The 20,641-nt window shown below is 43.2% G+C and overlaps 1 protein-coding gene across 1 annotated transcript in view; it reads right to left on the reverse strand.

Annotated features, from left to right (window-relative positions):
• LOC115148325 (armadillo repeat protein deleted in velo-cardio-facial syndrome homolog) overlaps positions 1-19,921 on the reverse strand; it is a 30,779-nt gene extending 10,858 nt beyond the window's left edge. Inside the window, exons 1-8 of the mRNA XM_029690250.1 lie at positions 19,714-19,921; positions 14,582-14,758; positions 9,343-9,953; positions 7,857-8,335; positions 7,546-7,729; positions 7,200-7,317; positions 6,851-7,019; positions 950-967 (exon numbers count right to left, since the gene is read on the reverse strand). Coding sequence (XP_029546110.1) covers positions 950-967; positions 6,851-7,019; positions 7,200-7,317; positions 7,546-7,729; positions 7,857-8,335; positions 9,343-9,953; positions 14,582-14,758; positions 19,714-19,734 — 1,777 coding nt within the window. The 5' untranslated portion in view covers positions 19,735-19,921. The remainder of the gene's footprint in view (positions 1-949; positions 968-6,850; positions 7,020-7,199; positions 7,318-7,545; positions 7,730-7,856; positions 8,336-9,342; positions 9,954-14,581; positions 14,759-19,713) is intronic.
• Between the last annotated feature and the right edge of the window lie 720 nt (positions 19,922-20,641).

Consider the following 20,641-nt stretch of genomic DNA (forward strand, 5'->3'; position numbering starts at 1 on the left):
TCAAGGAGTGGGACACTAATCCGGACACTTATACAAAATCCTGCTATGCTTTCTGACTAACCATCAAACAGGCAAAGCATCAATAATGGACTAGAACAGTGGTTCTCAATCTGTGGGAATCCTGAATCCCGAATCCCTGAATCCTGTTGTAATTTTTCAGTCACTCAAGCATCACATGAACACACATTAGAATTGGCAAACTGCATAGAATTGCAAGAACATTAGTTTTAAAACGGCTAAATATCCTCTGCACTCCATGAAAAAGTGTAAAATTGCTTCAAATATGCTTCAAACCTGATCCATTTTCTCTCCGCCAAAAAAAGAGTGGTGTAAACAGTTCATGTCATGAACAGTGCTTGTGCCCATAGAAATAGATGTGGCGTGCAGGGTGGGCAAGGGATGTTCCCCAATGGTGGAAGGGGGGCCTGAGTGAAACAGTTTGGGAACTGGCCCCCTGACCTCTGCTACTCATTTTCTATACCGATTGAGTAGTTTTCCACCACCCCCGAGCTACTAGGACATGGAAGTCCTGTTGTCAAAAAGGCCTACACCTGCTGTATCCGGCGCATGTGTCAAATACAATTTCATTTGATTTGATTTGATAAATGTATAATTTGTCAATTTCTTCATAAAAAATGTAGTTATTTATTACATTTAACTGTGTAAAACCTAGCAATATAACTTATTTTTCTGAGAGTGAGGCAGATATATAGTATTATTTGTCTCTCTGAAATTAAACCAAGTAATAGATTTTAAACAAATACATGTCTGTCATTGAACAACACCATGCCATAATTAGATAGTGAGAAAACACACCAATCTCTTTCATAATTTCTTTAAACAATAAAGGATATTTTACCAACATTGTTGAAAATGTATATATAGATTTTTTGAATTAAACAAACATTTTTGATTGTCAAATATAATTCATTTATTTAGACAGACTTACTTTGATTGAACCACTCCTCTTGTGAATGGTGATGGAAGGAAAAAAAAATAAAAAGACAAATAAGGAAGACATTTTCAAATGGCAAATATAGCATTACAGCAATACAAACTACACACCAGAAATCACCCAATTCTACCGCTATATATAGGGGTAGAATTGGGTGATTTCTGGTGTGTAGTTTGTATTGCTGTAACTACACACCAGAAATCACCCAATTCTACCCCTATATATAGCATTACAGCAATACAAACTACACACCAGAAATCACCCAATTCTACCCCTATATACATGCTTGCCAAAGTATGTGGTACATTTCACAACTCTATGCACAAAAATCTTAACAGATCATCAAAATGGCTCATTCTTAGAAACTCTAAGCACATTTTCAATTGACCGAGTACAACAAACAAATTGACAAAGGCACTTGTTCGCTGCACCTTTTCATTTGGATACATATTTAATCTATCTGCTTTTCAAAATGCAATATTCACTTAACTTTGTATATGATTTTCTTGTAATTTGTTAACAATACAATGAACTGGATGTGGCCTTAATTACTACATGATCATTCTCAATCAGCCAGTGTGCTTCAATAGGACAAAATGGAAAGAGTCACTCATGTGCTACCATTTGGAATTATATTGTAGTGTACAATGCACTGCTGAAATACCTGGGTTGTATGTATAACAATATACCGTTTTCCATTCATTATCTGATTTCATTGATACACTGTAAGCAGAGAGACAGTAAATACTGTATCAGTTGACAAGTCACATAGAAAAGGTGATCTTGAACAGTGGTGAACCGTCATTCAAGGCAGGTGGGGCTCTGAGCCCTACCTGTTCATCCCCACCTGTTTTTTATGATATGTGACACACATTAATGTGTCACATATCCGTTTGCAAACAATGTAAAAAAATATCTTCGAGTTAATAAAGCATGGTCTCTTTTTTGCTTTCCTGACTAAGACAGCTCCAAAACGCAGGTGTTTCAGCCTAGCTCAGTGCTTTCTGTGGTGGTGGGGCAGCCAGCGGAAAATACAGAGCGTAGCTGTTGGTAATGTTCTCTAGTTGTGAGGTGATTGGCTCAGTGTTCTGTCACTCATGAGGACACTACGTCACTGCAAAATCTACAAGGAGAGCTCGAAAATTCAAGCCCCTTGGGTGCTGCCACAGAGTTACATTAGAAGTGCCCATCCAAGAAGGCTCAAGGTCATTGGTCACAGATAAAATGACATCAAATCACGTTATATTTACCGTAGCTTTGATTGGACTGATCATGTCAACATCATACTTTCAAAATCTTAGCTAGCAAGCTATCAGTCATCATCATGAATCAAGTCAACAATCTACTGGCAAATCCTTTTCAATCCTTGTCATATGAAAATAAAGTATAGATAAAACGTACAGATGAAGTCGGAAGTTTACATACACCTTAGCCAAATACATTTAAACTCCGTTTTTCACACTTCCTGACATTTAATCCTAGTAAAAATTCCCTGTCTAAAGTCAGTTAGGATCACCACTTTATTTTAAGATTGTGAAATGTCAGAATAATAGTAGAGAGAATGATTTATTTCAGCTTTGATTTATTTCATCACATTCTCAGTGGGTCAGAAGTTTACATACACTCAATTAGTATTTGGTAGCGTTGCCTTTAAATTGTTTAACTTGGGTCAAACGTTTCGGTAGCCTTCCACAAGCTTCCCACAATAAGTTGTGTGAATTTTGGCCCATTCCTCCTGACAGAGCTGGTGTAGAGTCAGGTTTGTTTGCCTCCTTGCTCGCACACACTTTTTCAGTTCTGCCCACACATTTTCTATGGGATTGAGGTCGGGGCTTTGTGATGGCCATTCCAATACCTTGACTTTGTCGTCCTTAAGCCATTTTGCCACGACTTTGGAAGTATGCTTGTCCATTTGGAAGACCCATTTGCGACCAAGCTTTAACTTCCTGGCAGATGTCTTGAGATGTTGCTTCAATATATTCACATAATTTTCCTCCCTCATGATGCCATCTATTTTGTCAATTGCACCAGTCCCCCCTGCAGCAAAGCACCCCCACAACATGACGCTGCCATTCCCCGTGCTTCATGGTTGGGATAGTGTTCTTCGGCTTGCAAGCCTCCCCCTTTTTCCTCCAAACATAACGATGGTCATTATGGCCAAACAGTTCTATTTTTGTTTCATCAGACCAGAGGACATTTCTCCAAAAAGTACCATGTTTGTCCCCATGTGCAATTGCAAACCATAGTCTGGATTTTTTATGGCGGTTTTGGAGCAGTGGCTTCTTCCTTGCTGAGCGGCCTTTCAGGTTATGTCGATATAGACTTGTTTTACTGTGGATATAGATACTTTTGTACCTGTTTCCTCCAGCATCTTCACAAAGTCCTTTGCTGTTGTTCTGGGATTGATTTGCACTTTTCACACAAAAGTACGTTCATCTCTAGGAGACAGAACGCGTCTCCTTCCTGAGCGGTATGACGGCTGCGTGGTCCCATGGTGTTTAAACTTGCGTACTATTGTTTGGACAGATGAACGTGGTACCTTCAGGCGTTTGGAAATTGCTCCCAATGATGAACCAGACTTGTGGTCTACAATTTTGTTTCTGAGGTCTTGGCTGATTTCTTTTGATTTTCCCATGATGTCAAGCAAAGAGGCACTGAGTTTCAAGGTAGGCCTTGAAATACATCCACAGGTACACCTCCAATGGTCTCAAATGATGTCAATTAGCCTATCAGAAGCTTCTAAAGCCATTACATCATTTTCTGGAATTTTCCAAGCTGTTTAAAGGCACGGTCAACTTAGTGTATGTAAACTTCTGACCCACTGGAATTGTGATACAGTGAAATAATCTGTCTGTTAGCAATTGTTGGAAAAATTACTTGTGATATGCACAAAGTAGATGTCCTAACAGACTTGCCTAAACTATAGTTTGTCAACAAGAAATTTGTGGAGTGGTTGAAAAACGAGTTTTAATGACTCCAACCAAAGTGTATGTAAACTTCCGACTTCAACTGTATCGGTGCTCATCGGCCATTGGACATAAACATTACACAACAACTTGGAAATCACAAATTCAACAATGAGTGGTTTGGAAGGAATCAGTGGCTAACTGCAACCGTTGCAAAGCAATCACTAGCCTGCTATTCAGTGGAGAAGGTGTGTAGTCCAAGTCTGGGTTTAAGGGTCTCTTTTCCATGCTTAAAAGCATAAACATTCATATGCAACACGATGGGCCAGATGAGGTTGGATACATTGGCCATGCTGTCAATCCAGCATGACTTCTGCCGCATTCAAAACAACTGGAAACTCGGAACTGGGAAATCTCAGACTTCAATGAGTTCAAGACTACTGGGAAGTCAGAAGAAAAACAAGCTCCGACTGGGAAAATACGTTTTGAACTGTCATCCAACTCAGAATTCTAAGTCTGGAACTCTGGCCTCTTTCTAGAGCTCCAACCTGAAGATCACTGACATCATGATTCGACCTTGTTTTTTGTTATTGTTTCCAGTTGTCTTGAAAGCACCATAAATCCAGAGAATGCCAGAAGCAGGACCGCCACGCCACATTCCTGTTCAAGTGAGCACAGCACAACAAGGTGAGTCCAAAAATATCTTGTATGCTGCTGCGTAAATTATGTAATTTGCCAGCGAGATATGTATAGTATAGCTAAGAAAGTAATACTATGTGTATGTTGTGTAGTAAGACGTTAGTAGCCCATGTGCCTCGCCCTAATAATTTGGTCCCTTTCCCACACATAATTTCAGGCTAGGGTCTATTTTTCTCCACTTCCTGTCTGACTGACATGCCCAAAGTAAACTGCCTGTTACTCAGGCCCAGATGCCAAGATATGCATATAACTGGTACCATTGGATATAAAACACTTTGGCGTTTTTAGAAATGTTAAAATAATGTATGGGACTATAACACCATTGATATGGTAGGAGATAATCCAAAGAAAAACCAACCCAAATTTTTTTGTTTGAGAGTCCATGCTCCTACAATGTAATGCTATAGGGCATTTGCTATTCCAGCTCCCAGATTGCAATTCCTATGGCTTCCACTAGATGTCAACAGTCTTTGTTCAAGGTTTCAGGCTTGTTTCTTCCCAAACGAGGAAGAGTTTTGAGTTTTGGTAATGGGAGTCAGAGTTGGACATCAGTCTGTGCGCACGCGCGACGAAGAGGACACGCACCTGCTAATTTTACTTTCCTATTGAACATACATCTTTCCGTACAAAATATTATAGTTTAATTACATTTTAGGGTACCTGAGGATTGGATAGAAATGTATTTTGACTTGTTTTAACAAAGTTTTGCGGTAGCTTTTTTGATTCCTTTCTCTCCACGTTGAACGAGTGGATTACTCAAATCGATGGGACCAACTAAACATACTTTTTGGGATGTAAAGAAGGATTTTATCTAACAAAACAACCATGCATGTTGTAGCTGGGACCCTTTAGATTGCAAATCAGAGGAAGATTTTCAAAAAGTAAGTGAATATTTAATCGCTATTTGTGATTTTATGAAGCCTGTGCTGGTTGAAAAATATTTTGATGTGGGGCGCCGTCCTCAAACAATCGCATGGCATGCTTTCGCTGTAAAGCCTATTGTAAATCGGACAATGCAATTAGATTAACAAAAATGTAAGCTTTTAACCGATATAAGACACTTGTATGTACCTAGATGTTTAATATCCATAATTTTTATGATTATTTATTTGAATTGCGTGCCCTCCAATTTCACCGGAAGTTGTTGACAGGTGTCGACAGGTGTCCCGCTGTAAGAGCTTTCATTGTCTCTGTTTAAATGCCCCCTTTATTTATCCTACGGTCCTGACTTTCTAAATTCTGTCGCTGTACATTTCAAAAGTACTGAACAAATAGTATATTGACTTAGTCCGTCTTAGCTCGCTCATTAATGACTTAATCGAAATTACGGATTGCCTCTTATCCGCTCATCGTTCCCTTATTCCATAGTTTGTATATCTCAATTGTTAGTAGAAACCACATTTGTTTAAGCAAGTCAGCCATATCAGCTATGTGTTTTTTAAAGGCAGTAAATTAGACTGAATGAACTGTTTCGCTGCCAGACAAGGCTCTGCTGATAGCCAGGTGTAGCAGTGGTAAGGTGTTGGAACTGCTGTTGGGACTGCTGTTGGGACAGCGTTATGTCGGCCCTAACAGTTTGTGGGCACCGTTTGTCACCGTTATAGTGCAATTAATGTATTGTTTAGTGTTGTGTTGTGTAGTGGCTTTACTGGCATGCATCACCCCCAAAAATGGTTGAGTTTGCTCCACCAAGATTTACATGCTAAAATTGCCACTGCAGAAATAACATACAACACCATGGTACGTTTTTACAGTAGCCAACTGCTTTACAATACCCCTATTTCTGATTATTTGTCCTGCATATGTACTGTATAAGGATAATGAAACTGTAAGACTGAAACATTTCTGAACATGCTCACAACCTGCCATTGGGTATATATTATTGTTTCATATTTTTTTTATGCATGTCAATTTATATAGTCAAATACTGTATGGAAAATAGTATTCACCATCTACTATTCTTTCTATTTAGCACTTCAAAAAGCACAGTTTTGAAATGTGTATCTTGTATCTTTTGCTTTTGGATTAAAAGGTAGTTAAAATGACTGACTGTTGAGCCTAACATTATCTGATGTATTGGTAACTAAACAAAATGTGCTCATGGTATTTCACAGAAAACTTTGATATTGCATGAATGACTAAACCCCAATGAAAGCACAATCAAAGGTTCTGAACATAAGATAGGGGGAATTAAGTGTTATCAGTTAAGAGTTTTGTACTCAAGATTTTTTTAATATACCACTTACATCTGAAAAATTTGCCAAAGTCACTGAAAAAAACGGTAACTGACCCTTGGGCTTTTTCCCTCCAAAACAGTCTGCCTCATTCTTCTTCTTCCCTCCTGATCCTGACCGTGGCACCTGATTGGCCACGGGTTCCTGAAATCGCTCCGCTCCTGGCACCTCTTTGTGGACGTGGTAGGAGAGGTTTCTCAGGATGCAGATGCAGTTCTCTACTGACTGAGAGAGAGGAGCATAAACAACACAAAGATGCTTAACAAAGACTGAAGATGCATAGAATATAGGGAGGATCTGATTCACATATGTGTTCCAGAATACTTTTGGTTAATGTACTGATTCGCACTCCCGCCATAATGTTTTAGTTGGAATTTACATGTGCTCAACCATGTCTGCGGTCACCTTATTGTCTGTCTCCTTGTTGGCAACCGCTGACTGTAGGGCATGGAGGAGAGCGTCCACCAGCCCATCACACTCCCTCAGCCTCTGACGAGCCTCTGCCCCATCTGAGCTCACATTCCTGGGACAACACAGGTCTATTAGTGGAGCGGATTAAGTTAGCATAGCGTCACTATTAGTTAGCATAGCGTCACTATTAGTTAGCATAGCGTCACTATTAGCAAGCTGTCAGTAACTCATTTACCATTACGTCCAATTTAGAAATGTCCTATTAATGGAGCAATAAACCCTCAATTACTCTTGTGTAAGGTTCCATGACCTTGTCGTCTATGTAGCTGCTATATTGTACCTGAGACACCCTGAGGTGTTCTTGAACACGGTTGTCCACTCTGTCTCCTGGGGTCTTGAGTGCTCAGTGAGGTCTCTCCTCCAGCCAGAGTGGGGGATGATGACCTCATCAGTCAGCGTCTGGAGCCCGTGATTGATGACCATCATCTTCAGAGGCTCATGGGAGGACAGATTCCACAGGGTTCCTATATGTAAAATAATATGGATATGTAAGTTACTGTTAGTAAAGTGAGGTGGTTGGGTAATAATCAGAGTGACTCATGACCATTGCAGAGATGTTTGTACAGGACTTCTGTCATAGGCTCACTATACCTGTGACCAACTCTGTGACCTCCATGTTACTGGACTTCCTCAGCAGTCTGACAAGGGCCGGGATGCCGTCACAGTTCTTGATGGCCACCTTGTTGTGGTGGTCTTTCCCGTAGGAGATATTCCTCAGGGCTCCACAGGCCTTGCGGTGGACCTCGGCTTTAGGGTGGTCCAGGAGGCCCACCAGTACTGGAACCCCCTTCAGCTGCCTGACGTCCTGCTTTATGTGGTCGTTCTCGTAGCACAGGTGCTGCAAGTAGGCTGCGGCGTTGGACTTGACCGGGTCCATGGGGTGGCTGAGCATGGTGATGACCTCACTCAGGTTGGGGTCCCTCCAGCGGGGGTCCTTACGGATGCTGTCCAGGCTGACCATGCTACTGCGCTTGTGGGGGAACTGTAGCATCTGGGCCCTGGACATGGCCTGGAAGAAGGAGATGGGATCCCCATCCACCTGGGACATGAGAGCTTCCTCGTATCCACCTCTGAAAAAATATAAAGGGATGGAGGGGTTAAGTGGGGAGGGGGGGCTGAGACAAGGGAAAGAGATAGGCCTATATGTAGAGAGAGACAGACAGAAAGCACAGAAAACAATTCGATTTTATTTGTTGAACAATCACTGTTATTTGCTCGGTATTTTCTCTGAACAGTTGTGCAAACAGACATTTTATCTTCACAGCCTGAGTTCCTGGTATATGGAGAGAAAGAGAGAGAGCAAAAGATAGGGAAAGAGAGACAGAGGTAGAGGGAGGAGAAAGGGTGTCCAGTAGCCTCTGTAAACAGCTCATTCACAGCTTATGAGCTGAGGAAAGTGCTGCTGTCAGTCAGTAATACAGGTGAAACCTTATTTATCGACTGGTGGCAGGCAGCTTCCCCTGATTGATACCACATGCTCCTAAACTGCTGGTCATCTGTCTCGCCCTCCTCACCATGTTGACACCACAGGGACTACTGCAGCTAGCAGCTCCTACTGGGGCACACTGCTATAGAATGCAATATGGACATTGACAGGTTCTAATCCATATTGAGCTGAAATAATGTGTTGAGTTGTATGGTATGATTCTCTAGTCTCCTCTTTTGGAAATGTGTTCATAAACTACATACAAGAAATTGAGTCAGATTTTGAGGGTCAGTATGTATGATGAAGAGTTCTCTCTTCACTGAAAACAGCATTTATGCAGATAATGACAGAGTATATGACTCCTCTTCTATTTGTCAGTAGCAAACATTACACAGAATATGCCCTCATTTTTCAAATGACTACCTACACACAGCAAAAATCAATGCCCTGTCTTGAAGAAAGCATTAGCTTTTGTTAAGGGTAAACTCATTTACAGAGAGGGTATTGATATTTGTGTGGTAAAAATGGAATGTCCTTTTACTATTGTCCATCCTCTGAGTTTAAATAACTCACCAGTCTTATTAGCTTGGATCTGCTGCTATGGAGATCTGCTGTCATGCTTGTGCCTAACTAGCTAGCCCATATCCTAACCTGGTTCTGGAAGGTTCCCTCAGGAGCTCCATGGTAGTGATGGGTCTGAGCTGGTGGATTCCACCCAGGGTGTTGTCGCCTGGTCCTTCCCTCCCGGTTTGGTTGGTCAGGCTCACCTGGCCATAGATGTCCCTGGGGAGGGGCAGGGTGTAGTGACCCCCAGGCTGGGGCTGGTAGTTCCTGGAGGGCCAGTAGGTGTGGAGGGAGCTCTGGTGGACACCACCGCGAGACAGGCTGCCATACCCAGCACACATGCCACCCCCCAGGCCAGGAAAGGGAGGGTCAGGGAGGTTGTAGGCGCTGTTCTGCCCTTCAGGCTTCTCTGGCTGGGGCTCACTTTTGGTGTTGTTGTAGGGAGGAGGGAACATGTTGGTGGTAACAGTGGTTGTGATAGGGGTTGTGAGGGAGTGTTGGCCGTTGGTTAGAGGACTGGGCTTCAGAGATGGGTCGTCTGAAACCAAGGGGATCTGGGGAACCGGGGGAGGCTGCGGGGCTGGGGGAAGCTGGGGGGCGGGGGGAGGCTGCGGGGCTGGGGGAAGCTGGGGGGCGGGGGTGTCTGGAGTGCCTGGAGTGTCTGCCTGGTCACTCCCCAGTTCAACAGCCTTGGGGTCCTGTAGAGAGGAAGTCACACAGTTCATCTCAGTACATCTGTCAGACTCAGTCTCGCTATAGGATCTAATAATCCCATCTCCAGTCCAACCAATGAGACTACATTCTCAACCTGCGCTCAGCGCCTCAAACTATGTTTATCACTATTACGACACCACTAGTATATCTACCACCAAAACTACTACTATAACTCTTTTCCCACCAGCAGAGAACACAAAATGGCACAGTTTGATAAACATTTAACTCTCCATTAAACAAAACAAAAAACCCCACCAGCTCTTGTCTCACAGGAATGATCCAGCATTTTTATTCCAGCAGATTTCTGGCTTTGAGGTGGGCCAGTAAATAAAGAATTCTGTTTGACTGCCAGTGAAATTGTATTTCCCTAGAGTTTAGATTGGACTGTGATGAAACAAGCTGAGGTCCTGCTAGTAGTGTTGAGTACTACAGTAAACTGCAGAAAATGTAAATGGTCTGTTTGATAGAACAAGGTCAACATATAATCAGTGTTTTTATCTTGCACCACTACAAATATGATGTAAATATGTATGAAGTCAGATGACTCAAATAGTCTGACTCAGATGTATAGTACACCACATGGCCAAAAGTATATGGACACTGCTTCAAATTAGTGGATTTGGCTATTTCAGCCACACCCGTTGCTGACAGGTGTATAAAATCGAGCACACAGCCATGCAATCTCCATAGACAAACACTGGCAGTAGAATGGCCTTACTGAAGAGCTCAGTGACTTTCAACATAGCACTGTCATAGGATGCCACCTTTCCAACAAGTCAGTTCTTAAAATTTCTGCCCTGCTAGAGCTGCCCCGGTCAACTGTAAGTATTGTCATTGTGAAGTGTAAACATCTAGGAGCAACAACGGCTCAGCCGCGAAGTGGTAGGCCACACAAGCTCACAGAACTGGACCGCCGAGTGCTGAAGCGCGTAGCTTGGTTGCAACACTCACTACCGAGTACCAAACTACCTCTGGAAGCAACGTCAGCACAAGAACTGTTCATCGGGAGCTTCATGAAATGGGTTTCCATGGCCGAGCAGCCGCACACAAGCCTAAGATCACCATGCGCAATGCCAAGCGTCGGCTGGAGGGGTGTAAAGCTCGCCGCCATTAGACTCTGGAGCAGTGGAAACGCGTTCTCTGGAGTGATGAATCACGCTTCACCATCTGGCTGTCCAACGGACAAATCTGGGTTTGGCAGACACCAGGAGAACACTACCTGCCCCAATGTATAGTGCCAACTGTAAAGTTTGATGTAGGAGGAATAATGGTCTGAGGCTGTTTTTCATGGTTCGGGCTAGGCCCCTTAGTTCCAGTGAAGGGAAATCTTAATACTACAGCATTCAATGGCATTCAAGACGATTCTATGCTTCCAACTTTGTGGCACAGTTTGGGGAAGGCCCTTTCCTGTTTCAGCATGACAATGCCCCCATGCACAAAGCGAGGTCCATACAGAAATATTTAGTTGGGATCGGTGTGGAAGAACTTGACTGGCCTGCACAGAGCCATGACCTCAACCCCATCAAACACCTTTGGGAGGAGTTGGAATGCCGACTGCGAGTCAGGCCTAATCGCCCAACATCAGTGGCCTGACCTCACTCATGTTCTTGTGGCTGAATGGTAGCAAGTCCCTGCAGCAATGTTCCAACATCTAGTGGAAAGCCTACCTGGAAGAGTTGAGGCTGTTATAGCGGCAAAGGTGTGACCAACTCCATATTAATGCCCATGATTTTGGAATGAGATGTTCGACAAGCAGGTGTCCACATACTTTTGGTCATGTAGTGTATGAATGTGGAAATAGTATCCACTAGCCATTCTCTACACTAGGATAAGCTTTGGGGCCTTCTCTGTTAGATGCTACTTCCCCAAGAAAAATTCTGTCAGCCTGGCACGCACCAGCCTTCAGTTCAAAAAGCTAAGGCCATTAAATGTACATTCTGTTGAATTGCAATTCGTCTCTGGCAGATGGCTCAGATTAAAATCATGGCTCACCAGGGCTGCAGATGAAAAACACAGTCCAACAGGAATTGTTTATTATTGTTTCCCATTGTTCTGTGATAAATCTTAATGCACAGAGATAGGGAATTTTATAGGAGATATAATGAAGGAGTAATCCATGCTTCAGATTACAGTGGAGCAGAGAATGATTACAGTATGATCCTGGGGGAGATGACGGCTGATTGCTAAATGAAGTAATTAAAGCAAGCATTACATAGGGGATATGGGTGATAAATGAAGTAATTAAAGTAAGCATTATATAGGGGATATGGGTGATAAATGAAGTAATTAAAGCAAGCATTACATAGGGGATATGGGTGATAAATGAAGTAATTAAAGTAAGCATTATATAGGGGATATGGGTGATAAATGAAGTAATTAAAGTAAGCATTACATAGGGGATATTGGTGATAAATTAAGTAATTAAAGTAAGCATTATATAAAGGATATGGGTGATAAATGAAGTAATTAAAGTAAGCATTATATAAAGGATATGGGTGATAAATGAAGTAATTAAAGTAAGCATTACATAGGGGATATGGGTGATAAATGAAGTAATTAAAGTAAGCATTATATAGGGGATATGGGTGATAAATGAAGTAATTAAAGTAAGCATTATATAAAGGATATGGGTGATAAATGAAGTAATTAAAGTAAGCATTATATAAAGGATATGGGTGATAAATGAAGTAATTAAAGTAAGCATTATATAAAGGATATGGGTGATAAATGAAGTAATTAAAGTAAGCATTATATAAAGGATATGGGTGATAAATGAAGTAATTAAAGTAAGCATTATATAAAGGATATGGGTGATAAATAAAGTAATTAAAGTAAGCATTATATAAAGAATATGGGTGATAAATGAAGTAATTAAAGTAAGCATTATATAAAGGATATGGGTGATAAATGAAGTGATTAAAGTAAGCCTTATATAGGGGATATGGGTGATAAATTAAGTAATTAAAGTAAGCATTATACACTGCTCAAAAAAATAAAGGGAACACTTAAACAACACAATGTAACTCCAAGTCAATCACACTTCTGTGAAATCAAACTGTCCACTTAGGAAGCAACACTGATTGACAATAAATTTCACATGCTGTTGTGCAAATGGAATAGACAACAGGTGGAATTTATAGGCAATTAGCAAGACACCCCCAATAAAGGAGTGGTTCTGCAGGTGGGGACCACAGACCACTTCTCAGTTCCTATGCTTCCTGGCTGATGTTTTGGTCACTTTTGAATTCTGGCGGTGCTTTCACTCTAGTGGTAGCATTAGACGGAGTCTACAACCCACATAAGTGGCTCAGGTAGTGCAGCTCATCCAGGACAATGCGAGCTGTGGCAAGAAGGTTTGCTGTGTCTGTCAGCGTAGTGTCCAGAGCATGGAGGCGCTACCAGGAGACAGGCCAGTACATCAGGAGACGTGGAGGAGGCCGTAGGAGGGCAACAACCCAGCAGCAGGACCGCTACCTCCGCCTTTGTGCAAGGAGGAGCAGGAGAAGCACTGCCAGAGCCCTGCAAAATGACCTCCAGCAGGCCACAAATGTGCATGTGTCTGCTCAAACGGTCAGAAACAGACTCCATGAGGGTGGTATGAGGGCCCGACGTCCACAGGTGGGGGTTGTGCTTACAGCCCAACACCGTGCAGGACGTTTGGCATTTGCCAGAGAACACCAAGATTGGCAAATTCGCCACTGGCGCCCTGTGCTCTTCACAGATGAAAGCAGGTTCACACTGAGCACATGTGACAGATGTGACAGAGTCTGGAGACGCCGTGGAGAACGTTCTGCTGCCTGCAACATCCTCCAGCATGACCGGTTTGGCGGTGGGTCAGTCATGGTGTGGGGTGGCATTTCTTTGGGGGGCCGCACAGCCATCCATGTGCTCGCCAGAGGTAGCCTGACTGCCATTAGGTACCGAGATGAGATCCTCAGACCCCTTGTGAGACCATATGCTGGTGCGGTTGGCCCTGGGTTCCTCCTAATGCAAGACAATGCTAGACCTCATGTGGCTGGAGTGTGTCAGCAGTTCCTGCAAGAGGAAGGCATTGATGCTATGGACTGGTCCGCCCGTTCCCCAGACCTGAATCCAATTGAGCACATCTGGGACATCATGTCTCGCTCCATCCACCAACGCCACATTGCACCACAGACTGTCCAGGAGTTGGCGGATGCTTTAGTCCAGGTCTGGGAGGAGATCCCTCAGGAGACCATCCGCCACCTCATCAGGAGCATGCCCAGGCGTTGTAGGGAGGTCATACTGGCACGTGGAGGCCACACACACTACTGAGCCTCATTTTGACTTGTTTTAAGGACATTACATCAAAGTTGAATCAGCCTGTAGTGTGGTTTTCCACTTAAATTTTGAGTGTGACTCCAAATCCAGAGCTCCATGGGTTGATAAATTGGATTTCCATTGATTATTTTCCTGTGATTTTGTTGTCAGCACATTCAACTATGTAAAGAAAAACGTATTTAATAAGATTATTTCATTCATTCAGATCTAGGATGTGTTATTTTAGTGTTCCCTTTATTTTTTTGAGCAGTGTATAAAGGATATGGGTGATATATTAAGTAATTAAAGTAAGCATTGTACAGGGGATAAAGACCTCTGCCTCTGAGTATTGTGTCTCTGTAGTGGAACTGCCATTGGTGGAGGTGACCACGGAGGTGTTGGAGGTGGGTGTGTCCAGGTCATCGTCTGCATGCAATGGATGCTCCACTGGGGGCTCCTTGGGCTCCAGGATCATGGCCCCCAGAGAGGAGGGCCCCTCTGGGATCTGCTCCTACACAACAGGAGAAAGAGTTAGCTACACACTCAGACTCCTACACAACAGACATGGCACGCACAGCAAAGGGAAGAGATTTAGTTAGAGACATCCTACTCCTACAGACCAAGTGCAGAAGAGAAAGTTTCACACAGAGAGAGAGAGGGCCCAGTACCGTTTGTAAAGAGAGGGAGAAATAAAGACATGAACTAAAGGTGACAGGCCCGGTGAGAGCAGGAGAGGGTATTATCTAAATGTGAGAATGAGCTCCACCTGTTTAATTAAAGTGCGATGGTTTGATTTCTCCTGAGACCCTCTCGCCCCATGGACCAATCTGCTACTGCCATTCTGCTGACCTTTCACTTCCCCTGCTGACTGCTCGCAATTGTTCATTTTTAAGCCCTCGCTTTCAAACACCCACCTCACTGTATAGGCTATAGAGCAAGGCCATAAAACTATTCAGAACTTCCACACTGATGTGTGGCCATGTATGGGGAATGGAAAAGAGTAGAGAAGGCTGTAGTAATCAGGGTTGGCACTAGCCCACCACCTCGCGGGCAAAACATTTTAGTGGCCCCCCTCTTGATGGCAGAGAGAAAAATGTTACGTTTTCAAGTTCATTTCCTGCAATTCTACACATTTTGCCATGGAGTGGAGAGACATTTTTGCCATTTTAAAGCTAATTTCCTGTAATTCTACACATTTTTCCATGACTTATGCCATGTTAATATGATATCTGAGTGAGAGTAACTAAGAAAATCAATGGGGTCCCCTGAAGGTCAGGGCCCCTGGGCACATGTCCTTCGTGCCTGGTCGGTAATTCAGCCATGATTGCTACAAGTTTAGATAGTCGGGTAGACTACCTTACCAATCAAAAAATAGCTGACATGAGCTAATTGAGTGACTGACATAACAAGAGGAACTGCTGATGCACAACCATTTTTTTATTGCACCTTGTGTATTCTATTACTTTTTTACCCCTATTTCTCCCCATTTGGTTGTTACAGTCTTGTCCCGCCACTCACTGCCATGCATCCTCCGAAACATGACCCTGCCAAGCCACACTGCTCCTTGACACACAGCTCGCTTAACCCGGAAGCCAGCCCCACCAATGTGTCGGAGGAAACACCATACAACTGGTGTGCATGCACCCGGCCTGTGTGCATGCACCCGGCCTGCCAGAAGGAGTTGCTAGAGTGCGATGGGACAAGGACATCCTGGCTGGCCAAACCCTCCCCTAACCCAGACGACTCTGTGCCAATTGCACACAGCTTCATGGGTCTCCCGGTTGCGGCCAGCTGTGACACACTCCGGGATCGAACCCAGATCTGTAGTGACACCTACAGCACTGTAATGCAGTGCCTTAGACCGCTGCGCCACTCGGTAGGCCGTATTCTACTATTCTAACGCTCAACAGTAAGTTGAGTCCCCGACTGAGTTCCTAAACTGGTCGGGGGCCCCCTAGCAGCCGGGGGCCCTAACCAACCACCTATGTCACTTGTGCCTAGGGCCGGCCCGGGTAGTAATTGTGGAGGTTCAGATGCTGATAGAGTTGATGTGTTAAAAGATTAATGAGGAGAAATGTTTTGGCATAATTACTGAGATATAACAATGTCCTGCCTTTAATCAGCCCTTTCCATCCAGCAGCTAGCCTCAGGCATACAGGGTAATTTAGTTATGTATGCTTATTTACTTCAAGAAGAAACTAACACACTGGTTTAATCAGCATTGTTTTCACGTCATTTCAACTAAATAACGTTGAACCAACGTGGAATAGATGTTGAATTGATATCTGTGCCCAGTGGGATTGTAGTTTTCCCCAAAACAAGGATTTATTAAATATACAGCATAAACAATTTAGAATGGGTCTATAAATAGACTAAAGAGGCATAAAATAAGAACATAATGACCCATAATAAATGTTTACATGTTTTTGCATAATACTCTTTAGACAAGGACAGTTCGGTTTTGATCACATACTAAAGCCCAAGAGTGTCTGAATCTGAGATCTTAGTCAATAGGATCCTGATTAGAACCACATTCACCATGAGGGAGAATTTAGATTTATGTGCCAATATCTCTTGCAAGCCAGCAGATAATCTGTCAACATAAAATTCACTGCATCACATCTCACCATACTAAATGAAAGTGCTCTCAATCCTACTGTGCAGAAACAAATGAGAATACCAGGTTGCTTGTCTTATTGAAACATAGTAGAACTGAATTCAGCAGTATTCCAACTTCATTGAGCAATATGTAAAATAGTCCACATAAAATCCAAAGGTTTAATAGTAGGGGCCTGAATGTAAAATAGTCCACAGAATGTGGAGCAGGAGGTATAATAATAATGGATAACTCATTAATGCAATGGGAGAGCTCGATTCACTCGCAGCCTCCATTTCCCAAACATACAATGTCAAACATGAGAGCCCTCATCTTCATGCAAATACGTTTGTCAGAGTAGAGAGAGAGAAGGAGAGATGAAAGCCCAATGGTTGTCACACAGCAGAGAGAGAGAGAAAGAGAGAGCGAAAGAGAGAGAGAGCGAAAGAGAGAGAGCAAAAGAGAGGAAAGGACAGGAGATGATGCAGGCTTAAACAGCCTTGGAGGGATGAATGACTGGAGGAATTGCAAAGCAGAGGTAAATGAATAGCTAGGTGGCTAGGAATAGGCAGGGTATCTCTGTTCTCTAAAGGAAGGCTTGATGGAGGGATTGAGCGATTGTAATAGGGGTTGAAAGCGGGATAGAGGGATAGATAGTGAGGTTAGGGACTTGTGAAAAGAAATCACACCTGGCCCTGTTTTTAGATTAGACTTCCAACAAATCTTTCAGACACTGTGCAGCCATACCTCCATTTGACCAGCCATCACTTATCATCAAATACTCAAAGCACTCATCCATCCATAGAACACTGTTCAACTACCCTCATATCTTTCCTCCATCACATCAAATAAATATCCTCATATTCCTTCATCTACAGCCTGTATTTGCTGTTTACCAATGAGATGAATTAGATAGATGTTAGAGGCACTGAAGCAGGGGACAAAGTGACAGGATTAGTGTCTCGTTACATTCAACTGTCCAATGGGGGCTGACTGCACGACAGTATAGCGGAAAGGCCCACAGTCTGATCTTCTGCTGAGTGAGTTCAGATTTAGTCGCCGGGTCAAGGGCACTTCAGACGCAAGCCACATTTAATACTTGTCACAAGCTCATTCTGATAGATGAATCATGCTGCCCTCTATCCCGGTATTAATGCAGATCAGAGGAGAAGCTGTGATCCTGTTGGAATTAACACTGACAATGCAGTCAATTTGTGTTCATCAGATAGAGGAGAGAGAAATGTGTATTGCTCCAGTACTTGATGTCAAATGAACGTGTGCACAAAATATATGTAAATACAGTAATCATCTGTCATAATAGATCTACTCCCAGGGTTCATAATTAGACAGGATCAGAGCAAGAAGATTACTTGTTTTTGTGCTGTAACGCAGCCAAGATGTGGGAGGAAAACATTCTCTGTCCACATTACACAAACACAGCATTGTCCAATCTCCCAGCACAGCGATGCGTAAGCCATTTATGAAGTGCTCTTATCCAGAGCAATTAGGGTTAAGTGCCTTGCTCAAGGGTACAACGACAGATTATTGGAGATTCAAACAAGCAATCTTTTGGTTACTAGCCCAACACACTTAATCGCTAGGTGATCTGCCGCCATTAGGATTTCCCATCTTATTCACTGCGGTGCCAAAACTAATTTCCATTGAGAATGAGGACAGGACACCTCTCATCCCTTGTGTTTATCTGTGCAGGATGCAGGAAACAGGAAGCAGGTGGCAGGAAGCCCCCTGGTGCACAAACAATGAAATACTGCATGGTCATATTTAATGTCATTCTAACTTGCAGTGGCTGGCTGGCCAACCTGGTCTCAGAGCATTTTGTATTATTCTGTTTGTTAATCCAAGACACTGTTACATTTGGTATGGTTACATAAGACAGATAAAAACGGCTGCATTGGACCTTTTACTTAAGGCAATACCGAAAGTATGTTGGTTGGTTGGTTGGTCGGGATGGATGGGTGGGTGGGCATATAACCTGAACATCTAGCAACCCGGGGTGGATGGGGGGGTGTATAACGCAAATGTCTAGCAAAACAAATGTCTAGCAACACAAATGTCTAGCAAACCAAAGGTTACAAGTTCAAATCTCATCACGGGCAACTTTAGCTAATTACCAACTTTGCAACTACATAGCATGTTAGCTAACCCAACCCTTTTACCTTCCCCTAACCATAACTTTAACCCCTTAACCTAACTGCTAAACTTAACCCTAACCTTAACCCTAACGTTAACGAGTTAGCTAGAATTCATAACATATCATACGTTTTGCAAATTCGTAACATATTGTACGTTTCGCAAATTCATAACATATAATACCGATTGTAATTTACAACATATCATACAAAATAGGTGATGGACATTCACAAATTAATACATACCATACAAAACGTAACATATCGTATTAAATGGAGTGTCTCGAATTTACATTCAAAATAATGCAAAATGCTCTGAGACCAGGTTGGGCTGGCGGTGTGCTGGGTGGTTGGCTGGCTGGCTGGCTGGCTGGCGGTGTGCTGAGTGTAAAAGCGTATGAAGCAGCAGCAGCACATTCCCCTGTGGGTGGTTATCACTCAGCCTCCTCTCATAATGTTACCATGATTAACAGCCTCTCCATATGGCCTGCAGTATACACACTGAGCAGAGGTGTTAACAGCATGTCCCTGAGCACACACGAGGAATGGGAAACTGCAACACACTGATCTGAGAGGAGAAAATAATGCTTTCCCCTTCATGAGACAAGCATAGCATACAGAATACAGCACAGCTGTGGATGGGGCTCCTGTAGGGAAAGCATCAGAGGGAAAATAGGGAGGATAGAGAAGAGAAAACAAATACTAAATCAAAACACTTACCCCTTTCACCTCTGCAGGCATTGCCAAATCCCTTTGATTAGCTTCCCCAACAAATGATGGACAGAATCAGTCCTCTGTGAGATGAGACCACTGCGTCTGTTCCCCCCCTTCTGCTATTTTCTGCCTTGACTTTCCCTGCGAGCGTGGAGGCAGTTCAGACATGAGCAACCATCCTTCCTCCCGGGCTCTCAATAACGCACATACGCGCGCAGGCACATGCACACGCTCTCTCTCTCTCTCACACACACACACACACACACACACACACACACACACACACACACACACACACACACACACACACACACACACACACACACACACACACACACACACAGAGACACACACATATGGACACACTGGCACACACTCTCTCACACATTCACACAGTGGGCTCAGATGAATGCTGCACTTTCCCTCGTGAAAGAGATGCTGAATCAACAACAAAAAGGCAACCTCATCACTACACAACCCTCTCTGCTGTCATAGAAACAAACAGCTGTATCCAAGTTCTGGGTTAGTAGCAAGATGGTGGTTAAATCACACCAAAAGAAATACTGCTAAATACTGCTATATAAACGCTGATTACATAGTTGTAAAGACCAGTAATCTGTATGCTCTGTATACTCTCTCGCCCAAGCAGAGAGAAACAGTGAAACACACACACACACACACATTTCCCTCTGGGCTGACAAACAGATGCAGCTGGAGCAAGGAGAAGGCTGCACTAGCCCAGCCCTGTCACCCACGTGCAGGACAGACCGAGGGAGGGATATAGGGAAAAAGAGGATGGAGGGAGAGAAGGATGGAGGGATGAGGAGAGAAGGAGAGGATGGACACTGGGTACAGCAGGAAAAGAGAGCCCCGCATACTGAGATAACAGCCTCCAGTAAAACTAGACATTTGCATGTAATTAAATGATACAACA

This window comes from Salmo trutta, chromosome 15 (genome assembly GCF_901001165.1).
Source record: "Salmo trutta chromosome 15, fSalTru1.1, whole genome shotgun sequence".
Lineage (NCBI taxonomy): Eukaryota > Metazoa > Chordata > Actinopteri > Salmoniformes > Salmonidae > Salmo > Salmo trutta.